The 14,717-nt window shown below is 41.7% G+C and overlaps 1 protein-coding gene across 2 annotated transcripts in view; it reads left to right on the top strand.

Annotated features, from left to right (window-relative positions):
* Nucleotides 1–14,717, top strand: part of DAPP1 (dual adaptor of phosphotyrosine and 3-phosphoinositides 1) — a gene marked incomplete at both ends in the record, with an annotated part of 60,840 nt that overhangs the window by 31,010 nt on the left and 15,113 nt on the right. For both annotated transcript variants that reach the window (XM_079700306.1, XM_079700307.1), the window contains one exon: nucleotides 6,882–7,012. In XM_079700306.1, the coding sequence (XP_079556432.1) occupies nucleotides 6,882–7,012 (131 nt within the window). The remainder of the gene's footprint in view (nucleotides 1–6,881; nucleotides 7,013–14,717) is intronic.

Raw genomic sequence — 14,717 nt, 5'->3', positions numbered from 1 at the left:
GCGGCCTCTCTTACTGTGGAGCACAAGCTCCAGATGCGCAGGCTCAGTAGTTGTGGCTCACGGGCCTAGTTGCTCCGCGGCATGTGGGATCCTCCCAGACCAGGGCTCGAACCCGTGTCCCCTGCATTAGCAGGCAGATTCTCAACCACTGCGCCACCAGGGAAGCCCCTAAAGCCACTGTTCTAAAGAACGTGACTCAATTTGAACTTCTGTCTTCGTGTTTATTGCTGTTCTTAATTTATTTACATAAATTGCCATTGGAGAAACTATACTAGGAAATCATAAAACGTAAAAAGGCTGACTAGGAAACATCCCCCAAATACTTAGCCCCATCTCATTCATGCCTCTCCAGAAAGGATATAAAATAGCCTACATAATTACAGTAAAGTAACATAAAATGTAAAGTTCGAAGAGAAGGTGGAGGAAAAGAAAAATGAGAGGCAAAAATAAAATGACATCAAGACTAAAGTATATCAAGTGAATATTGTATATTTGCAGAAACAGGATAAACATTTTGTTACTAAGCATCCTAATATTTCTTGCCCTTCAGTTGGGCCTGTGCTTTTAACTAGATTTACAGAATGTTGGATTTGGAAGGGAGCTCAGAGACCATCTCATTTCTCCTTTACAAATGAAGAAACGGAGGCCTGGTGAGAAATGTTGAAGGAAGAACTCTCCTTTCCTCAAGCTGCCTCCTAAAGAATCCACTTCTTCGAATTTTGATTTGTACATGTGATCTCTTGCCCACAATAGCCAAGAACAACATTTCACATGCCGTAGAGAGTTTCCATGGTGGTCATTATCACCAAGGCTGAGAAAAACGTATGGTATAATGAGTAAATATGTGAGCTCCCAGTTCTAACTCCAGCCTTTGCCATGTATCAGCTAACTGTGTGTCCTCAGGCAAGTTATGTGACCTCTCTGAGCTTCAGTTTCATCATCTTATAAAACTGAGCTGATGGTAATAGTTGATATCTTAATGACTTGCTGTGAAGATTGAATGAGATTAGGCATGTAAGATATTTAGAATCATTCTTAGTATGGCATAAATACTTACTCATTATTACTGTTATTTAATGAAGCTCTTTTATGGTAATTCATTCCAATAATTATATGAAAGAGCTGTATATTCTTTGGCATATCATGAAGATTTGGTTTAGGGACAATTGGATTAGTGTTTATCAAATCTTTGTGATGTCCTCTTCAAATTTTAAGCCAGTTCCATAGTGCATTCATCTGAAAGGTAGAATCAAGTACTCCAAAAAAAGTGACCTGATTTGACTTGGATGTTTAACAGACTCTTCTTTTTCTCTGGCTAACTGGTCTGCTTTTCCTACTTCAGTATATTTCTCTTTTCCTACCTCAGTATATTTCTCTTCTCTTAATATTTTTAATATTAAAACCAATATTAAAACCCCTTCATCTCTAAATGAATATGGTTTTACTAGCCCCTTTTATGATGAGTTCAAGTTTATTTGCAGAAAAGGTAGCAAAGAAGAAAAGAGAAAGATCTTAAATATTCTTATAAACCCCCTTAGAAAGTCACTTCCCATTGGTGGGAGGAGATGGAGGAGCCCACCATACATACGCCAGTTGGAAAGTTTGTTTTCTGAACCTGAGGGCAATAATAAAACATGGATGGATCTAATCTTACTTTAATTTAATTCATAATTAACAAATACATATTGAGTGCCAGCTATGAGCTGGGCATTTCTGGCCACTGATAACACAGTGATAAAACAGGTATCATCCTTGCCCTCAAACATCTTACAGTCTAGGTGGGCAACCTGGCTGAGTAAGTATTGAATACCAGTTTTAGTGCATAAAAGAAGTATTCTAAACAAGTTTTCTTTTTAGGAGCTATATGTGCCCTGCCCTTCTCTCTATATTAGATATCAAACCAATGCCTAAGGCTTGAGACTTCCCTTACTCTTTTTCTGAATTCCGGCTGGGATACAAGATAAGGAGTCCTTCAATGCAATCTCATAGTATTACACACTGAGTAGGTGTCCTGTAAGTTACAGTTCAGCCAAAGCAAATTTAAATACGAGCCTCGATCCTGCTGTGATCACTTCAAAAATATGCCTCCACCAAGCATTTCTGATACCAGGTTTCATGTCAAAGGCAGGAAACAGCAGTCCCCTCCTTAATGTAGTTCAGAAACTGAAGTGAAACTTACAGCGAGCATTCCAACCTGTGGTTGCAGATCTGTGTCTCTTCTCCCTCTACCAGCCCTTGTCTCCTGTTGCCTTTTATCTGAATCTTCAAACCAAGTCCTGAGGTTAATTTTGTCTGAATATCACTAACCCAGAGTTCTCTCTTATGGAGTCAACGTGCTGTCTTGAACCTTGGGTGGAACTTAGATAATGAGTCTGTGGCGGCAACATTAGAGAAGTTTCGTTTGACTGCAAATGACAGAAAGTAACCCTGACTAGCTGAATTTAAAAAAAAAAAATGAAAAGAAGGATACAGGGAGAAAAGTGGAATTTTTTGGAAAGATATTCGTATATCCGCTCAGAATTTAAGGGCAAGCTAAACCACAAGAGACAGTTAAGTGATCAGTCCAGCGATCATGGCAACTCTGTAGCTTTCAGCAAATTGAAATGCCTGCCTTCCTCCTGCTCTGATCATCTCAAAAACGTACCTCCACTGAGCGTTTCTGAAACCAACTTTCATGTCAAAGGCAGGAAACAAATCTTTTTCATGAACTCAGAAACTGAAGTTAGTGGACCTTTTTTCCAGAGAAGTGACTAAGCAGATCCCTGGATTGGTCCAATGAGTGTGTCCAGGTTAGGTGTTTGTGGCGGAGGGCCAGGGTCTTTGGGGTCTACTTCTGTGTAAGGGGATGGAACGATTTCTACAAAAGGGGAAATCATTGTAAGGTTAGCAGCCATGCCAAGAAGTCCATATATTGGCCCTTCCTTGGGCAGAATAGTTGGCTAAGGAGACCTGTTTCTCAAGAGGCCATATTTTTATCAGTGGAAGTTATTTTATTCATTTACTTATTTATTTTTGGCTGCACCATGTGACACGCAAAACTTCCCTGCCCTGGGATCGAGCCCATGTCCCTGCATTGGAAGCGCAGAGTCTTAACCACTGGACCACCAGGGAAGTCCTGGAAGTTATCATTTTATAAGTAGTTTGTCATTTTCTTCATTCCACCATTCAATCTAGCCTCATTCATGGTCTTACTAGTTAATATCTATCTATGGTCAATTCTGCTTTCCTGGTTGACTCAATAGCATTTACCGTAGCTTAGCTATTCATTGGTTAAACTTCAGAGGAAGTTTCAAAATAGAATTTGGGTTCCCCCAATGGAGATTTGGAGAGCAGAATGTGGAGTTGTTGTCCTGTCCTGTCCTTGCCCCAGACCAGGGTAATCATGGACCTGGAAGAGCCTGGTTCATCTCAGACTCTTCCCTGCCTTACATCTGAATTACTGTGGCATTCATTCATCCATTCACTCATCAAGCCTTCCCTATGTCAGAAACTCTATCAGGAGGTAGGGATACAAAGATAAATTTGGCACCATACCTGCTCTGAAGGGACTCACAGGGCTTGGAAATGCACGTGTTGGAAAGGCAACGGGTTTACAGTACCAAGTGGTTATGGCACTGCAGGCTCAGGCAGCAACCCTGGCCCAGAGACCCTTACACTGCAGCACAACGGGCCCCTATGTCTATGCTTACCTCCTAGAAACTGATACCATGGTAAGCAGGATAATGACCACCCCAAAAGCATTCACATCCGTCCCCGGAAATGTGAATGTTATGTTACATGGCAAGAGGGAATTAAGTTTGCTGATAGAATTAAGGCTACTAATTAGCTGACTTTGAGATGGGGATGGAGGTAGAAGAGGGAGAACTGGAGAGATAGCAGCATCAGAAGGACTTGACCCACTGTTGCTGGCTTTAAAGATGGAGGAATGGGGCCACCAGTCAAGGAATGCAGGCAGCCTCCAGAAGCTAGAAAAGACAAGGGAATGGACTGTCCCCTAGAGCCTCCAAAAGGAAAGCAGCCCTGCCGATACTTTCACTTTAGTGAGACCCATTTCAGACTTCTGACCTCCAGAACTGTAGGATAATAAATTTGAGTTATTTTAAGTCACTACGCTTGTGACGATTTCTTACAGCTTCAATAGGAAACCTGTATAGGTAGGCATATACCTGGGGTAGGCTTGGTTCTATGCAAAAGGACAGAGGATTGACCAGGTGCATCTTACTTGGGTATCATTTTAAATATTATTTTCATATTAAGCATACGGAAAAGGATGATAATTTAGCATCAACTTTGAAGATGAAGCACAAGATTTCACATTTCTTTTCTTTTCTTTCTTTTTTTTTTTTTTGCGGTACGCGGGCCTCTCACTGCTGTGGCCTCTCCCGTTGCGGAGCACAGGCTCCGGACGCACAGGCCCAGCGGCCATGGCTCACGGGCCCAGCCGCTCCGCGGCATGTGGGATCTTCCCGGACCGGGGCACGAACCCGTGTCCCCTGCATCGGCAGGCGGACTTTCAACCACTGCGCCACCAGGGAAGCCCTTCTCTTCTTATTTGTGAGCTGCTTTGAGCCCTGAGCTCTGGTCCCCCTCTCCTCCATTGTCAGATGAAGTGTTTAAGAGGCACCTGTTTGTCTTAGCGCTATGTCGTCAGTGCCTACCAAACTACTGCCATTTTTATTCTTAGCACATCGTTACACTTAGGTCTTTCTTAACTTATTTTAAAATCCACATTCCCAAAGATGGCATTCATTGGAATTTCACTCAAGGATTTAAAAATACTCTATATCAAAGCATAACAACATCGAGCATTTTTATACTCCTTTCACAAACACTTCTTTATTTGGTGCTTAAAGCAGCATCATGAAGAAAGCGTAATTATGCTCACTTGTCAGAGGAAGCAACAGAAGCTTGTGATAGAATGTCCAAAGTCAACAGGTGCTGAGTGGCCATGGTTGCTCTTTCCATTGATGCCTAGGTGGCTGCCAGGAGGTGTTTCTCTGGGGTAGGTCACTTAGAAGCCAGCCCCAAATTCACCAAGCATCTGCCATGTCACAGGTGCATCCACAATGTCCCTGAGCCTGCATAACGGCTGCTCTTGATTTAGGTGTTGCTGCTTTCATTATGACTGTAAACCTGTAACTGGCCCCTTGTCCTGATATGACTGGATCTGTTCTCATGAAAGAATCACATTGACAAAAGGGAGTACAGACAATGTGCATGAGCAGTACTGGAGCTTCTCAAAACTGCAAAAGCCATTTTTCACTGTGTTCCCAGGGTTCCTGAGGTGAATTGGGTACAGAGAGAGGAGGAGGGTATTGTTTTGGGGCCCAGATTAGAGCCCTCTTTTGGCTGCTTTCAATGCTCCTTTTCACTTTACAGCAGGGCACTATCTGGGCCCAGGTATCAGAAGGCACGGTTCTGTTTTTGCAGTCAGTAGGTTGTATGTACTCAAGCCTCACAGAAAGGTTTTGCTTTGTTTGTAGGTTTATCATTATTAAGGGCTTTTTAACTGCAGAGGAGGTATTTTCCTTTCCTCCTTGTCTCTTTCTTACTGCAATTCAAGGTCTATACTTTCTATGAGCTTTCTGTCACCCTGTCTAAGAAGGCTTCCCTGACCTGATATAAATACCACCCTCGCCAAATCCTCTCTTTTCGCTCTCTGTTCCTTGACATTGCTCTGTTAGGGTTTTCATTCGATTCTCCCACTTGACATATTCTTTTCTTCAAATTTTTTTCTGTCTCCCCTGCCATGAGAGCAGACGCTACATCTCCTTTGTCTGTTGCCGTATCTCCAGGGCCTAGGCAAGTGCCTGGCACTTAGTAGAGCTCAGTAAATATTTGTTGAATGAATTACTGAATTCTTTGCACCTCCCCCAGTATCTGGTACAATCCTGGGCCTGCCGTATAAAAGATCTGAGTGAAATTAAAAAAGCAAGAAGCCATAGCAAAGGGGAGAAAACCCTTATCTTAGTCTTTTTGTAGTCAGTTTCTAGTTTCTGACTGACTGATTGACCGGAGAAAGGGAAGGATGCAGAAGGGGGAAATGTCAATGTTGAGCTGAAAGCGCTCAGCCCTCTGAATGACTCGCCCAAGCTCCCAATGCCTGGCCCCTGGGGGGACCCTTTTTCTGCCGGGACCCCCCCTCCTCCAGATGGAAGTGAAGGTAATCACACAGGAGCCCCAGCCTATTCACTTCATGTTCACTAAATAAAAGCAAAGATTTCATTTCCTCCAACTGTTTATCGGGTGGTAGGAGATACTACGGAAAATGCTACGAGCTCATATTTTTCAGGTCCACTGATTTGTTGCAAGTTGTTCTGAAACTAGTGAGAAGTAGGGCAATGGAATAAATCCTCCTATACCCAGAGTATTTGGTTAGTTTTGTTTGCATGGCTTTTGTAAAGCCCACCTGGAAAACCTCTAGTTACAGCTTTAATGTCTAGAACAGTGTTGCCTCCCCTAAGAAACAGTTTCTGAAGCATTCCATAGAAAGGCTCTTCTTATGCATGACCTTTTTTGTCTCTGTGGTACTATTTCTACCCTGCCACCAGGGTAGAAAAAGCACCTAAAAAGCAGTTACCACATAGGCTCCCAGCATGCTTGGTTCATGTGGCCGACGTTGGTCTCATCACCCCGTGCAGTTAAATAACTATGTTCATTGCTAGCTCTGTCCCAGCACGAGGAAGCCTCATCCCGCTTTGTATCTCCAGCGACTGGCTTAAGTGCCTGGCATGTAGTTCATACTCGATACATGTTGAGAAAATGAGTAAGTGAATCCATGAAAAAACAAGAGACTTTACAATTCAGCCACAGTTATCCAGTTGTTAGCATTTGGACCTTATTTCTGGGGATTCTACTTATGGATTTTTGTCTTCATTCAGGCACTCTGATTGTTCTGAAACATCCCTATCCAAGAAAAGTGGAAGAACCATCCATTTATGAATCCGTCCGGGTTCACACAGCAATGCAGACGGGAAGAACAGAAAACGACCTCGTGCCCACCGCCCCTTCTGTAAGTGGCCATCAATCTACCCACAGGCTCACTGTCTAAAAGCGGTAGCAGTTACACACTTTTACAAATACATTTGTTCACATAAAAATTCTAACTTGGGATATAAAAGCTGGAAAGGAACATAAGGTTCAAAGCCTATGACTCAGTTCGTCTGGTCCAGGGTAAATTGTAAAAAATTACAATGCGATAGTGATAGGATTTTTTTTTTAAACATCGTTATTGGAGTATAATTGCTTTACAATGGTGTGTTAGTTTCTGCTGTATAACAAAGTGAATCAGCTATACGTATACATATATCCCCATATTCCCTCCCTCTTGCATCTCCCTCCCACCCTCCCTATCCCACCCCTCTAGGTGGTCACAAAGCACCCAACTGATCTCCCTGTGTTATGCAGCTGCTTCCCACTAGCTATTTCACATTTGGTAGTGTATGTAAGTCCATGCCACTCTCTCATTTCGTCCCAACTTACCCTTCCCCCTCCCTGTGCCCTCAAGACCATTCTCTACGTCTGTGTCTTTATTCCTGTCCTGCCTCTAGGTTCTTCATAACCACTTTCATTTTTTTAGACGCCATATATATTTGTTAGCATACGGTATTTGTTTTTCTCTTTCTGACTTACTTCACTCTGTATGACAGACTCTAGGTCCATCCACCTCACTACAAATAACTCAGTTTTGTTTCTTTTTATTGCTGAGTCATATTCCGTTGTATATATGTGCCACATCTTCTTTATCCATTCATTTGTCAATGGACAATTAGGTTGCTTCCATGTCCTGGCTAATGTAAATAGAGCTGCAATGAACATTGTGGTACATGACTCTTTTTGAATTATGGTTTTCTCAGGGTATATGCCCAGCAGTGGGATTGCTGGGTCATATGGTAGTTCTATTTTTAGTTTTCTAAGGAAACTCCATACTGTTCTCCATAGTGTCTGTATCAATTTACATTCCCACCAACAATACAGGAGGATTCCCTTTTCTCCACACCCTCTCCAGAATTTATTGTTTGTAGATCTTTTGATGATGGCCATTCTGACTGGTGTGAGGTGATACCTCATTGTAGTTTTGATTTGCATTTCTCTAATGATTACTGATGCTGAGCATCCTTTCATGTGTTTGTTGGCAATCTGTATATCTTCTTTGGAGAAATGTCTATTTAGGTCCTCTGCCCATTTTTGGGTTGAGTTGTTTATTTTTTTGATACTGAGCTGCATGAGCTGCTTGTAAATTTTGGAGATTAATGCTTTGTCAGTTGCTTAAAATGCAAATATTTTCTCCCATTCTGAGGGTTGTCTTTTCATCTCGTTTATGGTTTCCTTTGCTGTGCAAAAGATTTTAAGTTTCATTAGGTCCCATTTGTTAATTTTTTTTTACTTCCATTTCTCTAGGAGGTGGGTCAAAAAGGATCTTGCTGTGATTTATGTCATAGAGTGTTCTGCCTATGTTTTCCTCTAAGAGTTTTATAGTGTCTGGCCTTACATTTAGGTCTTTAATCCATTTTGACTTTATTTTTGTGTATGGTGTTAGGGAGGGTTCTAATTTCATTCTTTTACATGTAGCTGTCCAGTTTTCCCAGTACCACTTATTGAAGAGGCTGTCTTTTCTCCATTGTATATTCTTGCCTCCTTTATCAAAGATAAGGTGACCATATGACCGTGGGTTTATCTCTGAGCTTTATATCCTGTTCAATTGATCTATATTTCTGTTTTTGTGACACTACCATACTGTCTTGATTACTGTAGCTTTGTAGTATAGTCTGAAGTCAGGGAGCCTGATTCCTGCAGCTCCGTTTTTCTTTCTCAAGGTTGATTTGGCTATTCAGGGTCTTTTGTGTTTCCATACAAATTGTGAAATTTTTTGTTCTAGTTCTGTGAAAAATGCCATTGGTAGTTTGATAGGGATTGCTTTGAATCTGTAGATTGCTTTGGGTAGTAGAGTCATTTCCACAATGTTGATTATTCCAATCCAAGAACATGGTATATCTCTCTGTCTGTTTGTATCATCTTTAATTTCTTTCAACAGTGTCATAATTTTCTGCATACAGGTCTTTTGTCTCCTTAGGTAGGTTTATTCCTAGGTATTTTATTCTTTTTGTTGCAATGGTAAATGGGAGTGTTTCCTTAATTTCTCTTTCAGATTTTTCATCATTAGTGTATAGGAATGCAAGAGATTTCTGTGCATTAATTTTGTATCCTGCTACTTTACCAAATTCATTGATTAGCTCTAGTAGTCTTCTGGTAGCGTCTTTAGGATTCTCTCTATATAGTATCATGTCATCTGCAAACAGTGACAGCTTTACTTCTTCTTTTCCGATTTGGATTCCTGTTATTTCTTTTTCTCCTCTGATTGCTGTGGCTAAAACTTCCAAAACTATGTTGAATAATAGTGGTGAGAGTGGGCAACCTTGTCTTGTTCCTGATCTTAGTGGAAATGGTTTCAGTTTTTCACCATTGAGAATGATGTTGGTTGTGGGTTTGTCATATATGGCCTTTATTATGTTGAAGTAAGTGCCCCCTATACCTACTTTCTGGAGGGGTTTTTTTTTTTTATCATAAATGGGTGTTGAATTTTGTCAAAGGCTTTTTCTGCGTCTATTGAGATGATCATATGGTTTTGTCCTTCAATTTGTTAATATGGTGTATCACATTGATTGATTTGTATATATTGAAGAATCCTTGCATTCCTGGGATAAACCCCACTTGACCATGGTGTATGAGCCTTTTAATGTGCTGTTGGATTCTGCTTGCTAGTATTTTGTTGAGGATTTTTGCATCTATGTTCATCAGTGATATTGGCCTGTAGTTTTCTTTCTTTGCGACATCTTCATCTGGTTTTGGTACCAGGGTGATGGTGGCCTCGTACAATGAGTTTAGGAGTGTTCCTCCCTCTGCTATATTTTAGAAGAGTTTGAGAAGGATAGGCATTACCTCTTCTCTAAATGTTTGATAGAATTCGACTGTGAAGCCATCTGGTCCTGGGCTTTTGTTTGTTGGAAGATTTTAAATCACAGTTTCAGTTTCAGTGCTTGTGATTGGTTTGTTCATATTTGCTATTTCTTCCTGGTTCAGTCTTGGAAGGTTGTGCTTTTCTAAGAATTTGTCCATTTCTTCCAGGTTGTCCATTTTATTGGCATATAGTTGCTTGTAGTAATCTCTCATGATCCTTTGTATTTCTGCAGTGTCAGTTGTTACTTCTCCTTTTTCATTTCTAATTCTATTGATTTGAGTCTTCTCCCTTTTTTTCTTGATGAGTCTGGCTAGTGGTTTATCAATTTTGTTTATCTTCTCAAAGAACCAGCTTTTAGTTTTATTGATCTTTGCTGTTCTTTCCTTCATTTCTTTTTCATTTATTTCTGATCTGATCTTTATGATTTCTTTCCTTCTGCTAACTTTGGGGTTTTTTTGTTCTTTCTCTAATTGCTTTAGGTGTAAGGTTAGGTTGTTTATTTGAGATGTTTCTTGTTTCTTGAGGTAGGATTGTATTGCTTTAAACTTCTCTCTTAGGACTGCTTTTGCTGCATCCCATAGGTTTTGGGTCATCGCGTTTTCATTGTCATTTGTTTCTAGGTATTTTTTGATTTCCTCTGATTTCTTCAGTGATCTCTTGGTTTTTAAGTAGTGTATGGTTTAGCCTGCATGTGTTTGTATGTTTTACACATTTCTTTCCTGTAATTGATATCTAGTCTCATAGCATTGTGGTTGGAAAAGATACTTGATATGATTTCAATTTTCTTAAATTTACAGAGGCTTGATTTGTGACCCAAAATATGATGTACCCTGGAGAATGTTCCATGAGCACTTGAGAAGAAAGTGTATTCTGTTGTCTTTGGATGGAATGTTTTATAAATATCAATTAAGTCCATCTTGTTTAATGTGTCATATAAAGCTTGTGTTTCCTTATTTATTTTCATTTTGGATGATCTGTCCATTGGTGAAAGTGGGGTGTTAAAGTCCCTACTATGATTGTGTTATTATTGATTTCCCCTCTTATGGCTGTTAACATTAGCCTTAAGTACTGAGGTACTCCTGTGTTGGTTGCATAAATATTTACAATGGTTATATCTTCTTCTTGGATTGATCCCTTGATCATTATGTAGTGTCCTTCTTTGTCTCTTGTAATAGTCTTTATTTTAAAGTCTAGTTTGTCTGATATGAGAATTGCTACTCCAGCTTTCTTTTGATTTCCATTTGCATGGAATATCTTTTTCCATACCCTCACTTTCAGTCTGTATGTGTCCCTTGGTCTGAAGTGGGTCTCTTGTAGACAGCATATATATGAGTCTTGTTTTTGTATCCATTCAGCCAGTCTATGTCTTTTGGTGGGAGCATTTAATCCATTTACATTTAAGGTAATTATCGATATGTATGTTTCTATTACCATTTTCTTAATTGTTTTGGGTTTATTATTGTAGGTCCTTTCCTTCTCTTGTGTTTCCTGCCTGGAGAAGTTCCTTTAGCATTTGTTGTAAAGCTAGTTTGGTGGTGCTGAATTCTCTTAGCTTTTGCTTGTCTGTAAAGGTTTTAATTTCTCCGTCGAATCTGAATGAGATCCTTGCTGAGTAGAGTAATATTGGTTGTAGGTTTTTCCCTTTCATCCCTTTAAATATGTCCTGCCACTCCCTTCTGTCTTGCAGAGTTTCTGCTGAAAGATCAGCTTTTAACCTTATGGGGATTACCTTGTATATTATTTGTTGTTTTTCACTTGCTACTTTTAATATTTTTTCTTTGTATTTAATTTTTGATAGTTTGACTAATATGTATCTTGGCGTGTTTCTCCTCGGATTTATCCTGTATGGGACTCTGTGCTTCCTAGACTTGATTGACTATTTCTTTCCCCATATTAGGGAAGTTTTCAACTATAATCTCTTCAAATATTTTCTCAGTCACTTTCTTTTTCTCTTCTTCTTCTGGGACCCCTATTATTCAAATGTTGGTGCATTTAATGTTGTCCTAGAGGTCCCTGAGACTGTCCTCAATTCTTTTCATTGTTTTATCTTTATTCTTCTCTGCAGTAGTTATTTCCACTATTTTATCTTCCAGGTCACTTATCCATTCTTCTGCCTCAGTTATTCCGCTATTGAGTCCTTCTTGAGAATTTTAAATCTCATTTATTGCGTTGTTCATCATTGTTTGTTTGCTCTTTAGTTCTTCTAGGTCCTTGTTAAACGTTTCTTCTATTTTCTCCATTCTATTTCCAATATTTTGGATCATCTTTACTATCATTACTCTGAATTCTTTTTTCAGGCAGACTGCCTATTTCCTCTTCATTTGTTTGGTTTGGTGGGTTTTTATCTTGCTCCTTCATCTGCTGTGTGTTTCTCTGTCTTCTCATTTTGCTTAAGCTACTGTGTTTGGCGTGTCCTTTTCGCAGGCTGCAGGTTCATAGTTCCTGTTGTTTTTGGTGTCTGCCCCCGGTGGCTAAGGTTGGTTCAGTGGGTTGTGTAGGCTTCCTGGTAGAGGGGATTAGTGCCTGTGTTCTGGTGGATGAGGCTGGATCTTGTCTTTCTGGTTGGCAGGTCTGTGTCTGGTGGTGTGTTTTGGGGTGTCTGTGACGTTTTTATGATTTTAGGCAGCCTCTCTGCTAATGGGTGGGGTTGTGTTCCTGTCTTGCTAGTTGTTTGGCATAGGGTGTCCAGCACTGTAGCTTGCTGGTGTTGAGTGGAGCTGGGTCTTAACGTTGAGATGGAGATCTCTGGGAGAGCTTTTGCCATTTGATATTACGTGGAGCTGGGAGGTCTATGGTGGACCAATGTCCTGAACTCTGCTCTCCCCCCTCAGAGGCACAGGCCTGACAACTGGCTGAAGCCCCAATACCCTGTTGGCCACATGGCTCAGAAGAAAAGGGGGGAAAAAAGCGAGAAAGAAGGAAAAAAATAAAATAAAATAAAATACAGTTATTAAAATAAAAATTATTATTAAAAAGAAAAAAAGAAAAAGAAGAAAGAAAGAGAGAAGAGAGCAACCAAACAAAGAAACAAATTTGCCAATGATAACAAGCACTAAAAACTATACTAAAAAAAAAAAAACGAATAAAAAAACCAGACAGACAGAACTCTAGGACAAATGTTAAAAGCAAAGCTATACAGACAAAATCTCACACAGAAGCATACACATACACACTCATAAAAAGAGAAAAAAGGAGAAAAAAAATATATATCCTTGCTCCCCAAACCCCCAGCCTCAATTTGGGATGATTCATTGTCTATTCAGGCATTCCACAGATGCAGGGCACATCAAGTTGATTGTGGAGATTTAATCCGCTGCCCCTGAGGCTGCTGGGAGAGATTTCCCTTTCTCTTCTTTGTTCGCACAGCTCCTGGGGTTCAGCTTTGGATTTGGACCTGATTCTGCGTGTAGGTCGCCTGAGGGCATCTCTTCCCGCTCAGACAGGACGGGGTTAAAGGAGCAGCTGCTTCCGGGGCTCTGGCTCACTCAGGCCGGGGAAGGGAGGGGTACGGAGTGCAGGGTGATCCTGCGGCAGCAGAGGCCGGCATGACGTTGCACCAGCCTGGGGCCCGCCGTGCGTTCTCCCGGGGAAGTTGTCCCTGTATCACGGGACCCAGGCAGTGGCGGGCTGCACAGGCTCCCGGCAGGGGAGGTGTGGAGAGTGACTTGTGGTTGTTCACAGGCTTCTTGGTGCTGCAGCAGCAGCCTTAGCATCTCATGCCCGTCTCTGGGGTCCGCGCTGATAGCCGTGGCTCGCGCCCGTCTCTGGAGCTCCTTTAAGCAGCGCTCTGAATCCTCTCTCCTCGCGCAGCAGGAAACAAAGAGGCAAGAAAAAGTCTCTTGCCTGTTCGGCAGCTCCAGACTTTTTCCCGGACTCCCTCCCAGCCAGCCGTGGCACACTAACCCCTTCAGGCTGTGTTCACGCTGCCAACCCCAGTCCTCTCCCTGCGCTCCGACTGAAGCCCGAGCCTCACCTCCAGCCCCCGCCCGCCCCAGCGGGTGAGCAGACAAGCCTCTCGGGCTGGTGAGTGCCGGTCGGCACAGACCCTCTGTGCGGGAATCTCTCCTCTTTGCCCTCCGTACCCCTGTGGCTGCGCTCTCCTCCGCGGCTCTGAAGCTTCCCCCGCTCCGCCACCCACAGTCTCCGCCCGCGAAGGGCCTTCCTAGTGTGTGGAAACCTTTCCTCTTTCATGGCTGCCTCCCACTGGCGCATGTCCCGTCCCTATTCTTTGTCTCTGTTTTTTCTTTTTTCTTTTGCCCTACCCAGGTACGTGGGGAGTTTCTTGCCTTTTGGGAGGTCTGAAGTCTCCTGCCAGCGTTCAGTAGGTGTTCTGTAGGAGTTGTTCCACGTGTAGATGTAGTTCTGGTGTATTTGTGGAGAGGAAGGTGATCTCCGCGTCTTACCTGTTCGCCATCTTGAAGGTCTCCCTTCAGTGATAGGATTTTAAAGACTTCGGGAATGGCACTTAAATCCCGGCCTTACTTCACCAAAGAAGTTCGTGGTAGAATGGGCCAGAGATGTTTATGGTCACACAGTTGACTAAACTGTTATTCTACAAATTTCTTAAATTAAGAATAGAAAAATCTTCTTTTACATTTCAACTTTCTATGGAAGAAAAAGATTCTCCACCTTGGCCGTAATCTCTCAGGATGTAATTTTTTCCTGGCCTTTTTTGCCTTCACTGAATGAAGGGTACAGACAGAAGACACTTGCATTTCTTGGCAGCGTGTGAGCCACTGTTCAGTTTCAGTGTAACTGG

This window comes from Hyperoodon ampullatus (assembly GCF_949752795.1).
Source record: "Hyperoodon ampullatus genome assembly, chromosome: 1".
Classification (NCBI taxonomy): domain Eukaryota; kingdom Metazoa; phylum Chordata; class Mammalia; order Artiodactyla; family Ziphiidae; genus Hyperoodon; species Hyperoodon ampullatus.
This window is presented reverse-complemented; position numbering and strand designations above follow the sequence as displayed.